Source organism: Rosa rugosa, chromosome 3 (assembly GCF_958449725.1).
Source record: "Rosa rugosa chromosome 3, drRosRugo1.1, whole genome shotgun sequence".
Lineage (NCBI taxonomy): Eukaryota > Viridiplantae > Streptophyta > Magnoliopsida > Rosales > Rosaceae > Rosa > Rosa rugosa.
Genome location: NC_084822.1, coordinates 19175742 through 19190680, shown reverse-complemented (window position 1 = coordinate 19190680; position 14939 = coordinate 19175742). Strand labels below are relative to the sequence as shown.

Sequence of the window (14939 nt, the reverse complement as noted above, 5' to 3'; positions counted from 1 at the left end):
AGCTGTCCTCATGGTACTTGCACCACCTGCCGGTGTTTCTAGGTTTGCCCGTCTTTGGGTATTTTGCTGGGGGTGGTGGCGGGATTTGATCCTTGCACTGATTGTATATTTCCTCATACGAGGTCGTGAGGACCGTGAACACTGCATACCGCTGAGAAGACTCCGTTTGCTTGTTGCGGTTATCCTCCTGGGTTGGGCGGTTGCCCTTGTTGTGGTATTGGTCCTTCTGCCGCTTGTTCTGGTAGTGGCCCTGTTGCCATTCCCTTTTCTTGTCAGTTGGCGGTGCGGCGGGTGCTTTATTAGCGGTCTCCTGCTGACTGGAGGTGGGTTGTGTTGTCTTTGCTGGCGTTGCCGGTGGCGGTGGGGCTTCTCCATATGTGATGAATTCCGCCTGGGCGTGAATGACCGCCTCAATCATGATATGGTCATATGCCGCGTTTGGATGGTTGTAGTTGAGGTGATAGAGGAATGGCCCCTTGAGGAGTCCCTGCTTGAAGGCCGCTAATGCCATTGATTTGTCTAGATCGCGGCACTGAGATGCTGCCGCTCGCCACCTTGTGACGAATGCCTTCAGTGATTCGTCTCCCCCCTGCTTGACGCTGAACAGCTGACTTGTGTTATGATGTCCGGCGGACAATAAGATGAACCGAGAGAGGAAGGTATGTGATAGTGCATGGAATGAGTCAATGGATCCCGGCGGACACTCGAAGAACCAATTCATCGGCTCACCGTCCAACGTTTTGCTGAACAAGTGGCACAGGGTGGGGTAGTCAAATCCCTTGTTGTTGGTGACCTTCTTGAAGGTGTCCATGTGGACGAAGGGGTCGGACGTGCCGCTATAGTGTGACATCTTTGGAGTTTTTGCGTACGCCGGTCTGATAGCTTGCAGAATTGCAGCAGTGAAGGGCCCTGGTCTGGACGTGAAAAGTGGACTTTGAGTTGGCGCTGGGGCGCCCGACTCCGCCCGGACTAACCTCTGTTCCAACTGTTGCATCCTTTCCAGAATTTGGGCTGTTGCGTCGCCGGCGGATCCGGCCTGGGTACTCCGCTGGGCTTGCCTACGCCTTGGCGCAGGCGGATTGCCCTCAGTCCTTGCCCTAGCTTTCGAGCGGTTGGTGCGCGGCACTGACTCCGCCTCCTGCTCTAACATTAGCTGGGGGATGGGCGGTGGTCCCATCCCCAATAGTTCAGGTGGGTCCAGCGGAACCTGCATCTGTATGACTGGTCCGGTGCCAATGTGCCAGTGTTGGGCTAACTACGCCTGGTGCTGCGTGATTGCTCGCTCTGCGCTGGATTGGCGGTTCTTTCCAGCGTCCTTTTCAGGTCATCAAACCGTGACATCAGCGTAGCCACCTGTTTTTGGGCCTCAGCCTTCTCTCTGCGCTCCTCTTCACGCTCTCTGTTTGCCTTGTGAAGGTCTGCCAATGCCAGCTCGTACATGGCGGCGAGGTCCTGGCCTGGTGGGCGGCTGCTGCTTGGATTTGCCTCACCGCCGGGGTTGGCTGGGGTGTTGAATAGTGCGCGGTTAACACCTACCGCTGGGTTGGAGGGTTGGGGGATGGCGGATTGGTCTGCCTGCTCTTCAGCGTTTCCCCCGCTACCGCTAGTCATGGTAGTTGTGATGGGATGACCTTCTGTTCAAGGGTTCCCACAGACGGCGCCAATGTTGATGTTCTGAAGTCCGGCGGTAGCCGAACCTTGGTACAACGCGGGTTTGGTGGGCGGATCACTACTCGGCCGACTTGATGATCTTCTCTAGCTGTCAGACGGAAGATAGGGCGTCAGAGGGAGACCGCGCTGGGCGGTCTTCACTTCTCCGATGCCTAAGTCAGTCAAAACATATAGAAAGCATAGTCGAATAAGTATTGAATGCGTAATCAATGAGGAGAGAGGAGAGGACCTTTTTATAGGTGAGGAGAGGTCTGATCTTCTCTTTGTTTTCGATGTGGGACTGATGTGCTTCAGTAGCTTCTGACGCTGTCTTGGCGCAGCGAGTGGCGGCGCGTCGACGGTGATCTGGGGGCGATCCTGTGCTCAGACCGTAGCCCGCCTGGCTGTCTATCCGTAGGACATTGCTTTGGTGGGAGTTGGTACTTCTGGCGGTACAATGAGCGTAGCTCATTATAGCTAATTATGCTTGCAAATGTACATGTAGGTACATATATAAAGAGGCCCCTATTATCAATGAAAGCACGACTCAATTCTGTCCCAATTTCAGTTTTCCTTAAACACGTTATCAGCACGAAGCCCTAACCCTGAAACCCTAAAATCGTAGCCTTCAAATCCTAGCAACCACCGCAGCATATATTGAAGCCCTCAATCCCAGGAATCCAGAACCGGCGGCGCCACCCCAAGAACCGGCCGGAAAACACCCGAACCGGCCGCAAGAAGATAACTACAGTCCCCTGACCGGTTCACACCTTTCCAGTCTTCCTTCTACCGTAATTTTCTACCACCAGAGGCGCCCAAAACCCAGAAGCTAGGAACCGGTGAAATTACTGAAAAAAACCAGCCAGAAACTTTCTGAACCGGCCGGCAGAACCGCTGCACGTTGGTGAACTGCCAGCCTCCCATCCTCCCTGCCCTGCCACGAGACAGTCTTCCCGTCGTTAGGGGGAGATAAGAACACGGATGTTCAGCAGGAACGACAGGAATTGTCGTGGCCTGTCCCCACTATGTCTCATCTCGATCCCTGTTAAAGTGATGAGATCACACATCTGCTGCAAATATGCCTGCAAGGAAGTACGTCCTACGAGAGGACGTAGCGCCACCCTACAAGGAGGTAGGCATGGCGCCAACGCCAAAGAGAGTGACACTCTGGCGTTATAGGCCATGGCCCCAGCTAGGATGTGTGGGAGGCCTGTGGGTTCGAAAGATACTTTGGCACAACCCAATCCTTTGATCATCAAGACTCAAAATCCGTCTCATGAGTATCTTTCGGATTATGGTTATCGTTGGGGGACGCCTCAACATCAGAACCTATTCTTGAGAATATAGAGTTCTTTGAAAATTACACTAGTGTACATGAGACGTGGGATAGAAACTCCATCATAATTGATGATGTAGTTGCGCATTTCGTTGCGCATGAGTTTGTTGAGTCTGATGATATCGAACCACGCTCCATTGATGAATGAATGCCAACATAGAGAGATTTGGCCTAAATGGAAAGATGCGATCCAGGTTAAGTTGGATTCTCTAACGAAGAGGAAGGTTTTTAAGCCAGTGATGCCAACACCTCCTAACATAAAACCTATTGACTAATGGGTCTTCGTTAGAAAGCGTGATGAGAAAAAGAGATGGCAATCTCGCCTTATGGCGCAAGGCTTCTCACAAAACGCTCTGGAATCGACTACGATGAGACATATTCTCTCGTAATGGATGTCATTGCACTCCACTACCCTGTCAGTTTGGTAGTTTCCGAATAACTGACCATGCAGCTTACGAATGTGGTCACTACGTATCTATATGGGGATCTAGATACGGAATATACATGAAGATTCATGGTGAACTTCATTTACCCAAGTCAAGTAGCTCCAGACCACGAAGCGCGTTCACAATAAGGTTGAAACGCTCACTAAAAGTGACTACTCTATTGGGAAGGGATATGCCCGCGCGTTTCCATATATAACAAGTTTCGGATTCTATCGCGGTTCATGTTGGACATGATCTTCGTTGAAAACCCTTAAAGAGTTAAGGGAAACCGCTGAACACTTGAAATCCGAGTTTGAGATGAAGGATTTTTGGGAGAACACGATTATGTCTCGGTTTGGAACTTGAGCATCGTGTTGATAGATGCTTAGGCATTTTGACAAGGTCAAGCCTTCAAGCACCCCCGTGATCGTCCGTAGTCTTTATCCTGAAAAGGATCCTCTTCGTTCGAAGGATGATAACGAAGATGTGCTAGAGGCAGAAGTGCCTTACTTAAGTACAATATGCGCATTATTGTACTTAGCTCAATGCACAAGACCAGACATCTCATTTGCCATGAACTTGTTAGCTAAGGCATAGGTCTGCGCCAACGCGACACCATTGGATTGGTGTAAAAGATATCTTTCGATACTAGAGATGTACGACTGATATGGGCTTGCTTTATCCCTACAAAGAGATGATGGATTCAGACCCATCACACATCAGGAACGCCGCCAACACTGGCCTGCGTCCACTATTCCCATCCCAAAACGACATGTGTTGGAAGGTTTTGCTGATGTTGGGTATCTCTCTGACCCACACAAATGTCATTCCCAAAATGGTTAAGTGTTCACCATGGGTAAAGACCATGATATCTTGGAGGTCTACAGAATAGACCCTAGTCGCTATATCTTCGGACAATGCAGAGATTATTGCTCTTCACGAAGTGGTTCGTGAATGTATATGGATTGGATCCATAATTACGCATGTTCGAAACAATTGTGGTTTGAAGTCTACCACAGATGAGCCTACGAGCATTTAGGATAATGCTGCTTGTTTTGAACAAATGAAGCAAGGCTACATCAAAAGCGACATCACCAAGGATAATCAGCAACAACAAACTCTCCTCAAGATCAAAGTGAACTAGGTTCGATCTGAGGACAGTGTGGCAGACTTGCTCACTAAGTCATTGCCTAAATTCCACTTTCGAGAAACGTGTTGGTAGCATCGTTTGCAGACGTTATCCGAACTCCCATGACCGTTGTCATCAGGGGGAGGTGTCTACATGTATGGTCTCGAAACGTGAAGGGTGTGTTGTGCTCTTTTTTCCCTTCGACCGAGGTTATTTTTGTCCCACTGGGTTTTTGTTACTCGGCAAGGTTTTTAGCGAGGCAACGAGAGGAGCACCACGTTTGGGCGACACAAGGGGGAGTGTTCAAGTAAATCCAAATATGTGTCTGGGCCAAACTCGAGGTTACTTGCTCTAGTTAAAATAGGGTTTATATTAGAGATATTCTCGAAGAATCTTAGGAGATATTCAATCAATGTACGATTATGTTTCCATGTACAACTCTATCTCTATGCTTGTAATCCTCTATATAAAGAGGTCCCTATTATCAATGAAAGCACGACTCAATTCTCTCCCAATTTCAGTTTTCCTTAAACAAGTCGTTGTTTTGTATATAGAAGAGGCTCTAAGACTCACATACAACATGTTATTTTGAGTACATAATGAAAAAAAACAAAAAAAAAAAATCAAGGAAAATATCTCACTTAATTTTCCTCATCAGTGTACACAATTTCTAAATTTTCCAATAAGGATGATTTTTTTTTTTCCAAATCTTTTTCCAATCAAGATCTGTATAAAATAAAGAAGTTGCGAGCAAAAAACAGTGTGGTTATGATATGACCCGATACTAGCACCAACTACGAGCAATCCCAACAATGAGGTACCCCTCAAACCAAGTTCGACATCTTTTAAAAGGAGGTGATCAAATTAAACAAGAGTCGAAGTACAAGGCAAGGTGTAAAAGCCATATGCAACAAACATCGATCCAAACATCAACCTATCCAAAATTAACAACCTTATTGAACACATTCTACTGATAATGCAGAAGGAGAGAAAACTAAAGGAGACCCTTTAACACCATATTAGCCAAAATGTGGGAGGAGACCCATCGATCAAAACCGAGAACAAAAAACCCAATAAAGTTTTTTATTTTTTATTTTATTTTTGGGACTATTTTGCTCTCTCTCCCTTTGTCACTTAGAGAGAGAGAGAGAGGTCATCCGAAAATTCACTAGGCTCAGGTAACTGGTCACCATAATCCGGTCACCGGCCGCCGAATTTTGCCGAAAACCTCACCGGAGGTTTTCAAAAAGGTCGTCAGAGATCTCATAGGTCACTTGAGAGGTCGTTGGAGACTTTTATTGCCCCCAATAAAAGTTTTATTGATGAAGGGTTTTATTTTTGGTGTTTTTTTTTTGGGGGGGGGGGGGGGGGGGGTATTAAAAGTTTATTTCCGGAAGGGTCAAATAAAATGTGAAGTGTGAACAGGTTTTGTATATATGGCTTGTGATTTAATCTAAGCAGTTACTGTAATTGTATGATTGTTTTGCTCAAAATTTGCAGAATCCGGGACTTGTTAATCATTGTTTTGATTATTCTTTATGTGATGAAACTTGGTTGTCTTGCTCGAAATACATGATCAATCAGTAGCAGCAGCTTTAACAATGGCTTTATGTCCACGCCAAGAGTACTAGTTAGTTTGGCTGAGTTGGTTATCATATCATCTGCCTATAACAAAGGCAAAGCATTAAGTGAGAGATGGTGATGCCATTAATCAAGGTACATATTAATAAATCTATTGGACCTCATAACCATATAGCAATTGAGTAGTGCCTACAAGCTAGTTGCAGTTGAGCTTTATTATTAGACTCCTGTCAAAAGTTTGAATGCAGTGTGTAATTTTCTAATTAATTTAAGTTTACTTTATACATTATGTAGATAATGACCTTGAGAATAGGCATGTTGAGATGTCAATGGTTATTAGAACCCGTAGAAGCATTTGTGCTTTGAAATATCAAGCATGTATAATCAGCTGGTTTTATGCAATCAATTTCTATGTCAGTAGCTTTTCATTACTAGTCCAGTAGCTTTGTACATGTGTGATAGTAGTTTTTTGTACCTATGTCAGTACCTTTTTATCATTACTCTAATAGCTCTGTACATGTTTTATAGTAGTTTTCTGTACCTAGGTCAGTAGCTTTTTATTACTGGTCCAGTTGCTTTGTACGTGTGCTATAGTAGCTTTTTATACCCATGTCAGTAGCTTTTTAGATGGCTTATTTTTTATTATCTAGTTGATAAAGAGTGCCACGTTTGCTGCAGCGGTACATTGCTTTTTTTAGTTTTCATTATAAATACTAGTATTTTGTTGTATTTTTGTTCTTGCAGAATTCGTCCCCTTTGCATTTGTAGTAGTAGATTTCGAAAAACATGTGAATTTGGATATTGAAGCCTCCATTGACCAAGAGATCATTCGGCCAACCAAGAAATGTTGAAATGAAGTCTCGTGTTGAAGGTGGCAAAATTATGCATATGGGTTAGAGCATCACCATTGAAAAAATGATAGTAGCATTACAACATTGACAGTAGCTTTGTACAACTATTGTAATAGATTTTTACAACTATGAAAGTAGCTTTTTACATAGTTATATCATTATTTGAACCCTGCATACCTTTTGTATTATTGAATATGTTTTTATTTCTCGATTGCAATAGCATTTTTATCAGTTGTATTCTTTACATTTCCATAGCTTTGTTAGTCTCTGAGAATAGCTTTCTCAGTCTCTGGGAGTAGCTTTTGTTATACTTAGTAGTAGTTTTTGTTCTGCTTGGTTATTTCTTTTGGCGTTGATGAGAGTAACCTTTGGTGATAGAGAGAGTAGTTATTGTTACTGGTGAGAGTAGCTTTTTGGTGTGGGTGACAGTAGCGTTTATTGCTTGTAATAGTAGCTTTTGGTATTGGTGATAGTACCTTTTGTTGGTGGGGATAGTAGCTTTTGGTTTTGGAGAGCATAGATTTTGTTGGTGACAGTAGCTTTTATTACCTCGCCAGAGGTTGCCGGAAATCTCACCAGAGTAGCTTTTGTTGCTAAAAGTTTATTTAGGGAAGGATCAAATAAAATGTGAAGTGTGAACAGGTTTTGTATATATGGCTTGTGATTTAATCTAAGCAGTTACTGTAATTGTATGATTGTTTTGCTCAAAATTTGCAGAATCTGGGACTTGTTAATCATTGTTTTGATTATTCTTTATGTGATGAAACTTGGTTGTCTTGCTCGAAATACATGATCAATCAGTAGTAGCAGCATTAACAATGGCTTTATCTCCACGCCATGAGTACTAGTTAGTTTGGCTGAGTTGGTTATCATATCATTTGCCTATAACAAAGGCAAAGCATTAAATGAGAGATGGTGATGCCATTAATCAAGGTACATATTAATAAATCTATTGGACCTCATAATCATATAGCAATTGAGTAGTGCCTGCTAGCTAGTTGCAGTTGAGCTTTATTAGTAGACCCCCCTCAAAAGTTTGAATGCAGTGTGTAATTTTCTAATTAATTTAAATTTACTTTATACATTATGTAGATAATGACCGTGAGATTAGGCATGTTGAGATGTCAATGGTTATTAGAACCTGTAGAAGCATTTGTGCTTTGAAATATCAAGCATGTATAATTAGTTGGTTTTATGCAATCAATTTCTATGTCAGAAGCTTTTCATTACTAGTCCAGTAGCTTTGTACATGTGTGATAGTAGTTTTTTGTACCTATGTCGATCAGTACCTTTTTATTATTACTCTAATAGCTCTGTACATGTTTTATAGTAGTTTTCTGTACCTAGGTCAATTGCTTTTTATTACTGGTCTAGTTGCTTTGTACGTGTGCTATAGTAGTTTTTTATACTTATGTCAGTAGCTTTTTAGATTGCTTATTTTTTATTATCTAGTTGATAAAGAGTGCCACGTTTGCGGCGCAGCGGTACATTGCTGTTTTTAGTTTTCATTTTAAATACTAATATTTTGTTGTATCTTTGTTCTTGCAGAATTCGTCCCCTTTGCATTTGTAGTAGTATATTTCGAAAAACATGTGAATTTGGATATTGAAGCCTCCATTGACCAAGTGATCATTCAGCCAACCAAGAAATGTTGAAATGAAGTCTTGTGTTGAAGGTGGCAAAATTATGCATATACCTAGAGCATCACCATTGAAAAAATGACAGTAGCATTATAACATTGACAGTAGCTTTGTACAACTATTGTAATAGATTTTTACAACTATGGAAGTAGCTTTTTACAACTATGGAAGTAGCTTCTTACATAGTTATATCATTATTTGAACCCTGCATACTTTTTGTATTATTGAATATGTTTTTATTTCTCGATTGCAATAGCATTTTTATCAGTTGTATTTTTTACATCTCCATAGATTTGTTAGTCTCTGAGAATAGCTTTCTTAGTTTTTGGTAGTAGCTTTTGTTCTACTTAGTAGTAGTTTTTGTTCTGCTTGGTTATTTCTTTTGGCGTTGATGTGAGTAACCTTTGGTGATAGTGAGAGTAGTTATTGTTACTGGTGAGAGTAGCTTTTTGGTGTGGGTGACAGTAGCGTTTGTTGCTTGTAATAGTAGCTTTTGGTATTGGTGATAGTACATTTTGTTGGTGGGGATAGTAGCTTTTGGTTTTGGAGAGCATAGCTTTTGTTGCTGGTGACAGTAGCTTTTGTTACCTTGTTGGAGGTTGCCGAAAATCTCACCAGAGCAGCTTTTGTTGCTAGTGACAGTAGTTTTTTGTGACCTCGCCGGGGGTTGCCGGAAATCTCACCAGAGTAGCTTTTGTTGCTAGCGACAGTAGCTTTTGTGACCTTGCCGGAGGTTGCCGGAAATCTCACCAGAGTAAGTTTTGTTGCTAGCGACAATAGCTTTTGGTGTTAGTGACAGTAACTTTTGTGGTCGTCGGAGTTCGCCTGAAGTTGACCAGAGGTTTGCCGGAGACCAGTCAGAGTTGGCCGGAGGTCGGCAGGAAATCCGTCGAAGTTGGCTGGAGGTCGACCAGAGACCCGCCGGAGTTGGCTTGAGACCTCGTCGGAGCGGAGAGAGAGGATGATTGTTGACTTTTTACTCTAGTACCATTTATGTAAATATGTTGGTTTTTATATCCAAAATTTAACACCCTTTTTAATCTAGTGGCCTTATGAGGGAAAAAAATAGTTGGTGACCTTATGGCTTAAAAAACATTCAAATATGCATTTATATGTAATTAACCCATAAAACTTTGATTGAGGAAGAAAATGAGGAGATTACCGGTGGTGGGGGTATTAAAATTTTATTTAGGGAAGGGTGACTAATCTCCTTAAAATTAGACAAATAAAACTTTGATTGAGGATAAAGATAAGGAGATTACATATTTGCTCAAGGATATAGAACATCTAGAGCTCCGCTGCCCCGACCGAAGATCAAGGATTTCTTGATCAACCGCGACTCCGGCTGCCTCCAGCGCTGGCTGTCTGTTCATCCCGTCCTCTAATAGAGGGAGGATCCTATTTGGGCGTTGCTTCACCACGCGTCCGCCGCCATCTCGCTGCTTGTCGGCGAAGTTTTCGAACCGGCGCTTGTCGGCAGAGCAGTCTATCGGTGACTTCTCTGGCTGGGTTTTCTCATTTTCGCTGTCTGCGCGGCTTTGCTCGACAGGTTACAGCTTCTGTCTTGGTAGATCGCTTCTCTTGCTTTCTACCTAGATTTCCTTCATCGGCCATGTTTGAATCCAAGATATTGGTCTAGAATTGTCAGGGCCTCATTAACTTGGAAACACAAGATGCTTTGGTGAATATTGTTCAACAAAGAAACCACAATTTTATTTTTTTAATCAGAAACACTAGCTACTCCAAGTTTGGTGAACGCAGTCAGATTGCGTTTGGATTTTGAGGGTTGTGAATGCCAGCCTTGTTCGTGGGACTCTCAGGGACTGGCTTTTCTCTGGCGTCAGGGAATTCCGGTGCGAATTCGGAATTATTTCAACAACCATATAGATGTGGAAATTGGTGAAAAGGGCTCCCAAGATGAATTTTGCTTCACCGGTATCTACGGCTTCGCATCCAATGCAGATCGTGTTAGAACCTGGGATCTCCTGTGCACTTTAGCTTCTCAATCTACTCTGCCTTGGTTGGTTGCAGGAGATTTTAATGAAATTCTCAGCAATGCTGACAAGTCTGGTGGTGCTTAGAGAGCATATGTACCTATGGCATGATTCAGGCAGGCTCTTGTTGATTGTGCTCTTATTGATATGAAGTTTGTTGGCTCTAGATTTACTTGGGCTAACAGATTTACAAAAGAAAGACTAGATCGTGCTTGTCACACGGTGGAATGGAGAGATAAGTTTCCACATTCTCGGGTTGTTACCCTTCCCCTTAGCCGGTCTGACCATAACCCTCTCCTAGTAGAGGTTAACTCAACAGCAGTTCTCAATCATCGAGCCCCAAAACATTTCCGGTTTGAGGAGATGTGGTCTCAGCATAAAGATTGCCCAAATTTAATACAACAAGGTTGGATGATGCCTTCTACTGGTGATCCAATGTTACAAGTTGGGAGGAAAATTCGCAATACAGGAAAGTTGTTAATGAAATGGCATGTGGGAGTTTTTCAGCAGAGGCATACAGAGATGAGAGTGGTCCAAAATAAACTTGAGCAGCTTATGAGTAAGCCTTATGATCCAGAGCAGTTTGAGGAGCAGAAAGCATTACAATTTTGGCTCAATGAGCTATTGTCTTTAAATGAGACATACTGGAGGCAGCGCTCTAGGGTGCAATGGTTAAAAGAAGGTGATAGGAATACAACGTTTTTTCATAGGAAGGCTTCCAACGTAAATGCAAAAACTCTATCAAGGGACTCTCTGATTCTGCAGGTAATTAGCACACTTCTCCTTCTGATATAGCTGCTGTTCTTACTACTCATTATGAGCACATCTTCAAATCGGAGGGATATGATCCTCTTGCTTCTAACCTGATTTTGGAAGCTGTTCAACCTCGAGTTACTTCACAGATGAATGCAGATTTAGTTGCTCCTTATATGGATGATGAAATTAAAGTCGCTCTCTTTCAAATGCATCCCTCTAAGTCCCCGGGCCCTGATGGTATGTCCCCTCATTTTTTTTTTCAGAAATATTGGTCTATTGTACATGTTGATGTCTGTCTGGCTGTGAGAACTGTGCTTGAAACTGGTCAATTACCACATGAGTCTAACTTTACTCATTTAGTTCTCATTCCCAAAGTGAAGGATCCAAAGACAGCTTCTGATCTTCGCCCAATTGCCCTGTGCAATGTGGTGTATAAGATTACATCAAAAGTGTTAGCTAACAGATTGAAAGTGATATTACCTCAGATTATCTCCCCATTACAAAGTGCGTTTGTGCCAGGAAGACTTATTTCTGATAACTCTTCGGTGGCTACAGAGATTACTCACTTTATGAAGAAGCTCCGTACTCAAGCTGAGGGTTTCTTCTCCCTTAAGCTAGACATAAGCAAGGCTTATGATCGTCTTGAATGGACTTTTCTAGAAGCTATTTTGGTAAGGCTGGGTTTTTGTTCTAAATGGGTGGAGGTCATTTTGTCTTCACTGAAATCTGTGAGTTACTCTCTCATTATTAATGGTGAACCTACTAGTTTCATTACTCCAACTAGGGGAATCCGACAAGGAGACCCGTTATCCCCCTATTTGTTTATACTATGCGCAGAAGGATTTTCATCTTTTATCACTGCTTCAGTTTCTCAAGGCATCCTCAAGGGTTTGTTGATGAATCCTTCAGCTCCCGTTATTCATCATCTGTTATTTTCTGACGATAGCCTTATGTTTGGTGAAGCTTCGGAGCATGAGTGCTTGAGTGTCAAGGCTATTCTGGATATCTATGGACGAGCTTCTGGTCAGCAAATAAATCTTCAAAAGAGTAGTGTTGTGTTCAGTTCTAATGTTGGTATGGATTCCCAACATTTTTTGGCTAGTATCCTGGGTGTTCAAAGAGTTTCTGATCATGGTCAGTACCTTGGCTTACCACTTCATGTAGGGAGATCAAAGGTGGCTGTTTTTGCTTATTTAAAAGAAAGGTTAACAAAGAAGCTTGTCAGTTGGAGGGCGAAAACCCTTAGTATTGGAGGGAAGGAAACATTGATCAAGGCAGTGGCTCAATCAGTGCCTCAGTATGTGATGAATTGCTACTTGCTTCCAAAATCTCTTTGTGATGATCTTCAGCAATTATGTGCACAATTTTTTTGGGGCAGTACGGATGATCAAAAGAAGATCATTGGTGCTCTTGGGAGCGAATGTGCTTGTCTAAACAGGAGGGTGGTATGGGTTTCAAGAGCTTACATGCACATAATCTTGCCATGCTTGCTAAACAAGGGTGGCATTTCATGTCTAATCCAGCCTCACTAGTGAGCCGTTTATTCAAATCAATCTACTTTCCCGATGGGAGTTTTTTGACGGCTGATATGGGAGAGAGACCATCCTATGCATGGAGGAGCATCATGGAGGCTAGGCCTGTCATCAAAGCTGGTCTCCTTTGGAATGTTGGAGATGGCAGTCACATTAGTATTTGGGAAGATGAGTGGATTCCCTCAATCTCTTCTCACTCTTTATCTAAACCGGCTAATACTGTTTTTGATTAAGTTGCGGACCTTATTGATATTGGCTCACACTCTTAGAATGTGGCAGCATTGCATGCTTGTTTTCCCCCTGAAGTTGTGACACAGGTTATGTGCATCCCTCTAAGTCGGAGAAGAGCACTAGATACCATCACTTGGAAGCCGGACAAGAAAGGTTTCTTTTCAGTAAAGTCTGCTTATAAAGTTGCTAGAGATTTTACTTTGAGTCATATTATGTCTTCTTCTTCAGGAGGCGACCCATATGCTCCATTGTGGAAAGCTTTGTGGAAAGCTAGAGTTCCAGGTAAGGTTGCAATTTTTGGGTGGAGAGCTTCTCACAATTTGTTGCCAACTCGTGCTTGTTTATCTTTGAAAGGTTATATGGGCGATCTTCATTGTTTACACTGTCAGTTTCCTTGGGAAGATTTGGGCCATATCTTATGTCAATGCCCTATAGCTCATAATATTTGGGGTGCTCACCCTTTCAATCTTGTTCTTGATGTTTCATCTCATTTGGATTTCAAAAACTGGCTACTTGAGAGAGCTACTTCCTTGTCTTCCGATTTGTTTGACAAAATGTTGGTTCTTTTATGGAGCCTATGGAAGAACCGGAATGATAAGTTGTGGAATGAGAAACACAAAGATGGTCCAATTCTTGTAGCCACTGCAATGGGATGGTATGAAGAGTATCTCCAAGCCAACGTTCCTTCTGGCTTAGTTCCTTCTACACCAATGAGGCCTGTAGCCAAATCTTGGTGTTCTCCTAGGCCTGAGACTGTGAAGTTGAATATTGATGGGTCTTATCTCCCTAATGTTACTTATGGTGGTGTAGGGGGTGTTCTTCGTAATGATCAAGCTGCTTTCTTGGCTGCCTTTTCTATCAGGGAATCCTTTGTGACTTCTCCTCTTCATGTCGAATTGCTAGCCATAAAACATGGGTTGCTCTTGCTTCTGGGTTTGGGAGTGAATAGTGCAATAATAGAGACTGATTGTTTAGTTGCTGTTCATGCTATTTCATCCCCATTTGAAGATCTATCAGGTTTGAGTAATTTGATAGTAGACATAAAAGATATACTGCAAACTTGGCCCTTATTTATTTTCGTTCATGTCAGTAGACAAGCTAATAGGGTAGCTCATAGGCTAGCAAACATCAGTTTTGATTCTGATATCAAAACTGAATATTGGTTCAATCATGCTCCGGATTTCTTATCGGATGCCCTCTTGTACGATCTCAATCGTGTTTGATGAATAAAGTTTCTCTTGTTTCAAAAAAAATAAGGAGATTACATCAATTCAAAATCTTTTATTGGGGGACAATAAAAGTTTATTGGAAGGAAGGAGGACTAATCTTCCTTAAATTAGACAAATAAAACTTTGATTGAGGAAGAAGATGAGGAGATTACATCAATTCAAAATCTTTTATCGGGGCGGGGGGGGGGGGGGGGGGGGGGGGTGTGTTGGGGTGGAATAAAAACTGGCAATAAAAGTTTTTATTGCCCCTAATAAAATAAGAAAAACTAATAAAAGCAAGGGTTAATAGCAAAATTAACATATTTATATAGCATCACAGAAAAAGCAACATGTTTTAAGTTCAAAGTGATGGATTAAACACTGTAATGTTTGGGGACAATAAATCGTTTACTAGTTTGTGATTCCAAAATATCCTACCAACCATTTAACTTGTATTTGCGAAACAACCAATATTATTTTAGTTTTATTTATGGAGTAGGATTGTTGAACACGATAGCTAACAAATATACAAAAGCAAGATGCAGCGCATGAAAATAGTACTCTTGTCCTTAATAATACAAGTGGCTTCAGAAAGAGTTTTGAGTT

General features: G+C 42.3%; 1 protein-coding gene across 1 annotated transcript; it reads left to right on the top strand.

Annotated features, from left to right (window-relative positions):
• The first annotated feature begins 7877 nt into the window (after positions 1 to 7877).
• On the top strand, positions 7878 to 14348 carry LOC133737384 (uncharacterized). Its single transcript, XM_062164949.1, has 6 exons — positions 7878 to 7905; positions 8521 to 8597; positions 10412 to 10632; positions 10723 to 11288; positions 11402 to 12807; positions 13164 to 14348. Exons 1-6 carry the CDS (start codon positions 7878 to 7880, stop codon positions 14346 to 14348), a joined length of 3483 nt encoding a protein of 1160 aa, XP_062020933.1.
• Positions 14349 to 14939: the final 591 nt, after the last annotated feature.

Coding starts and splice junctions, on each gene's coding strand:
- LOC133737384 (XM_062164949.1), top strand. CDS start 7,878: ATGAGAGATGGTGATGCCATTAATCAAG. Junction 11,289..11,401: donor GGTGCAATGGTTAAAAGAAG/GTGATAGGAATA, acceptor CTTCTGATATAG/CTGCTGTTCTTACTACTCAT. Junction 12,808..13,163: donor CTTGTCTAAACAGGAGGGTG/GTATGGGTTTCA, acceptor TCACACTCTTAG/AATGTGGCAGCATTGCATGC.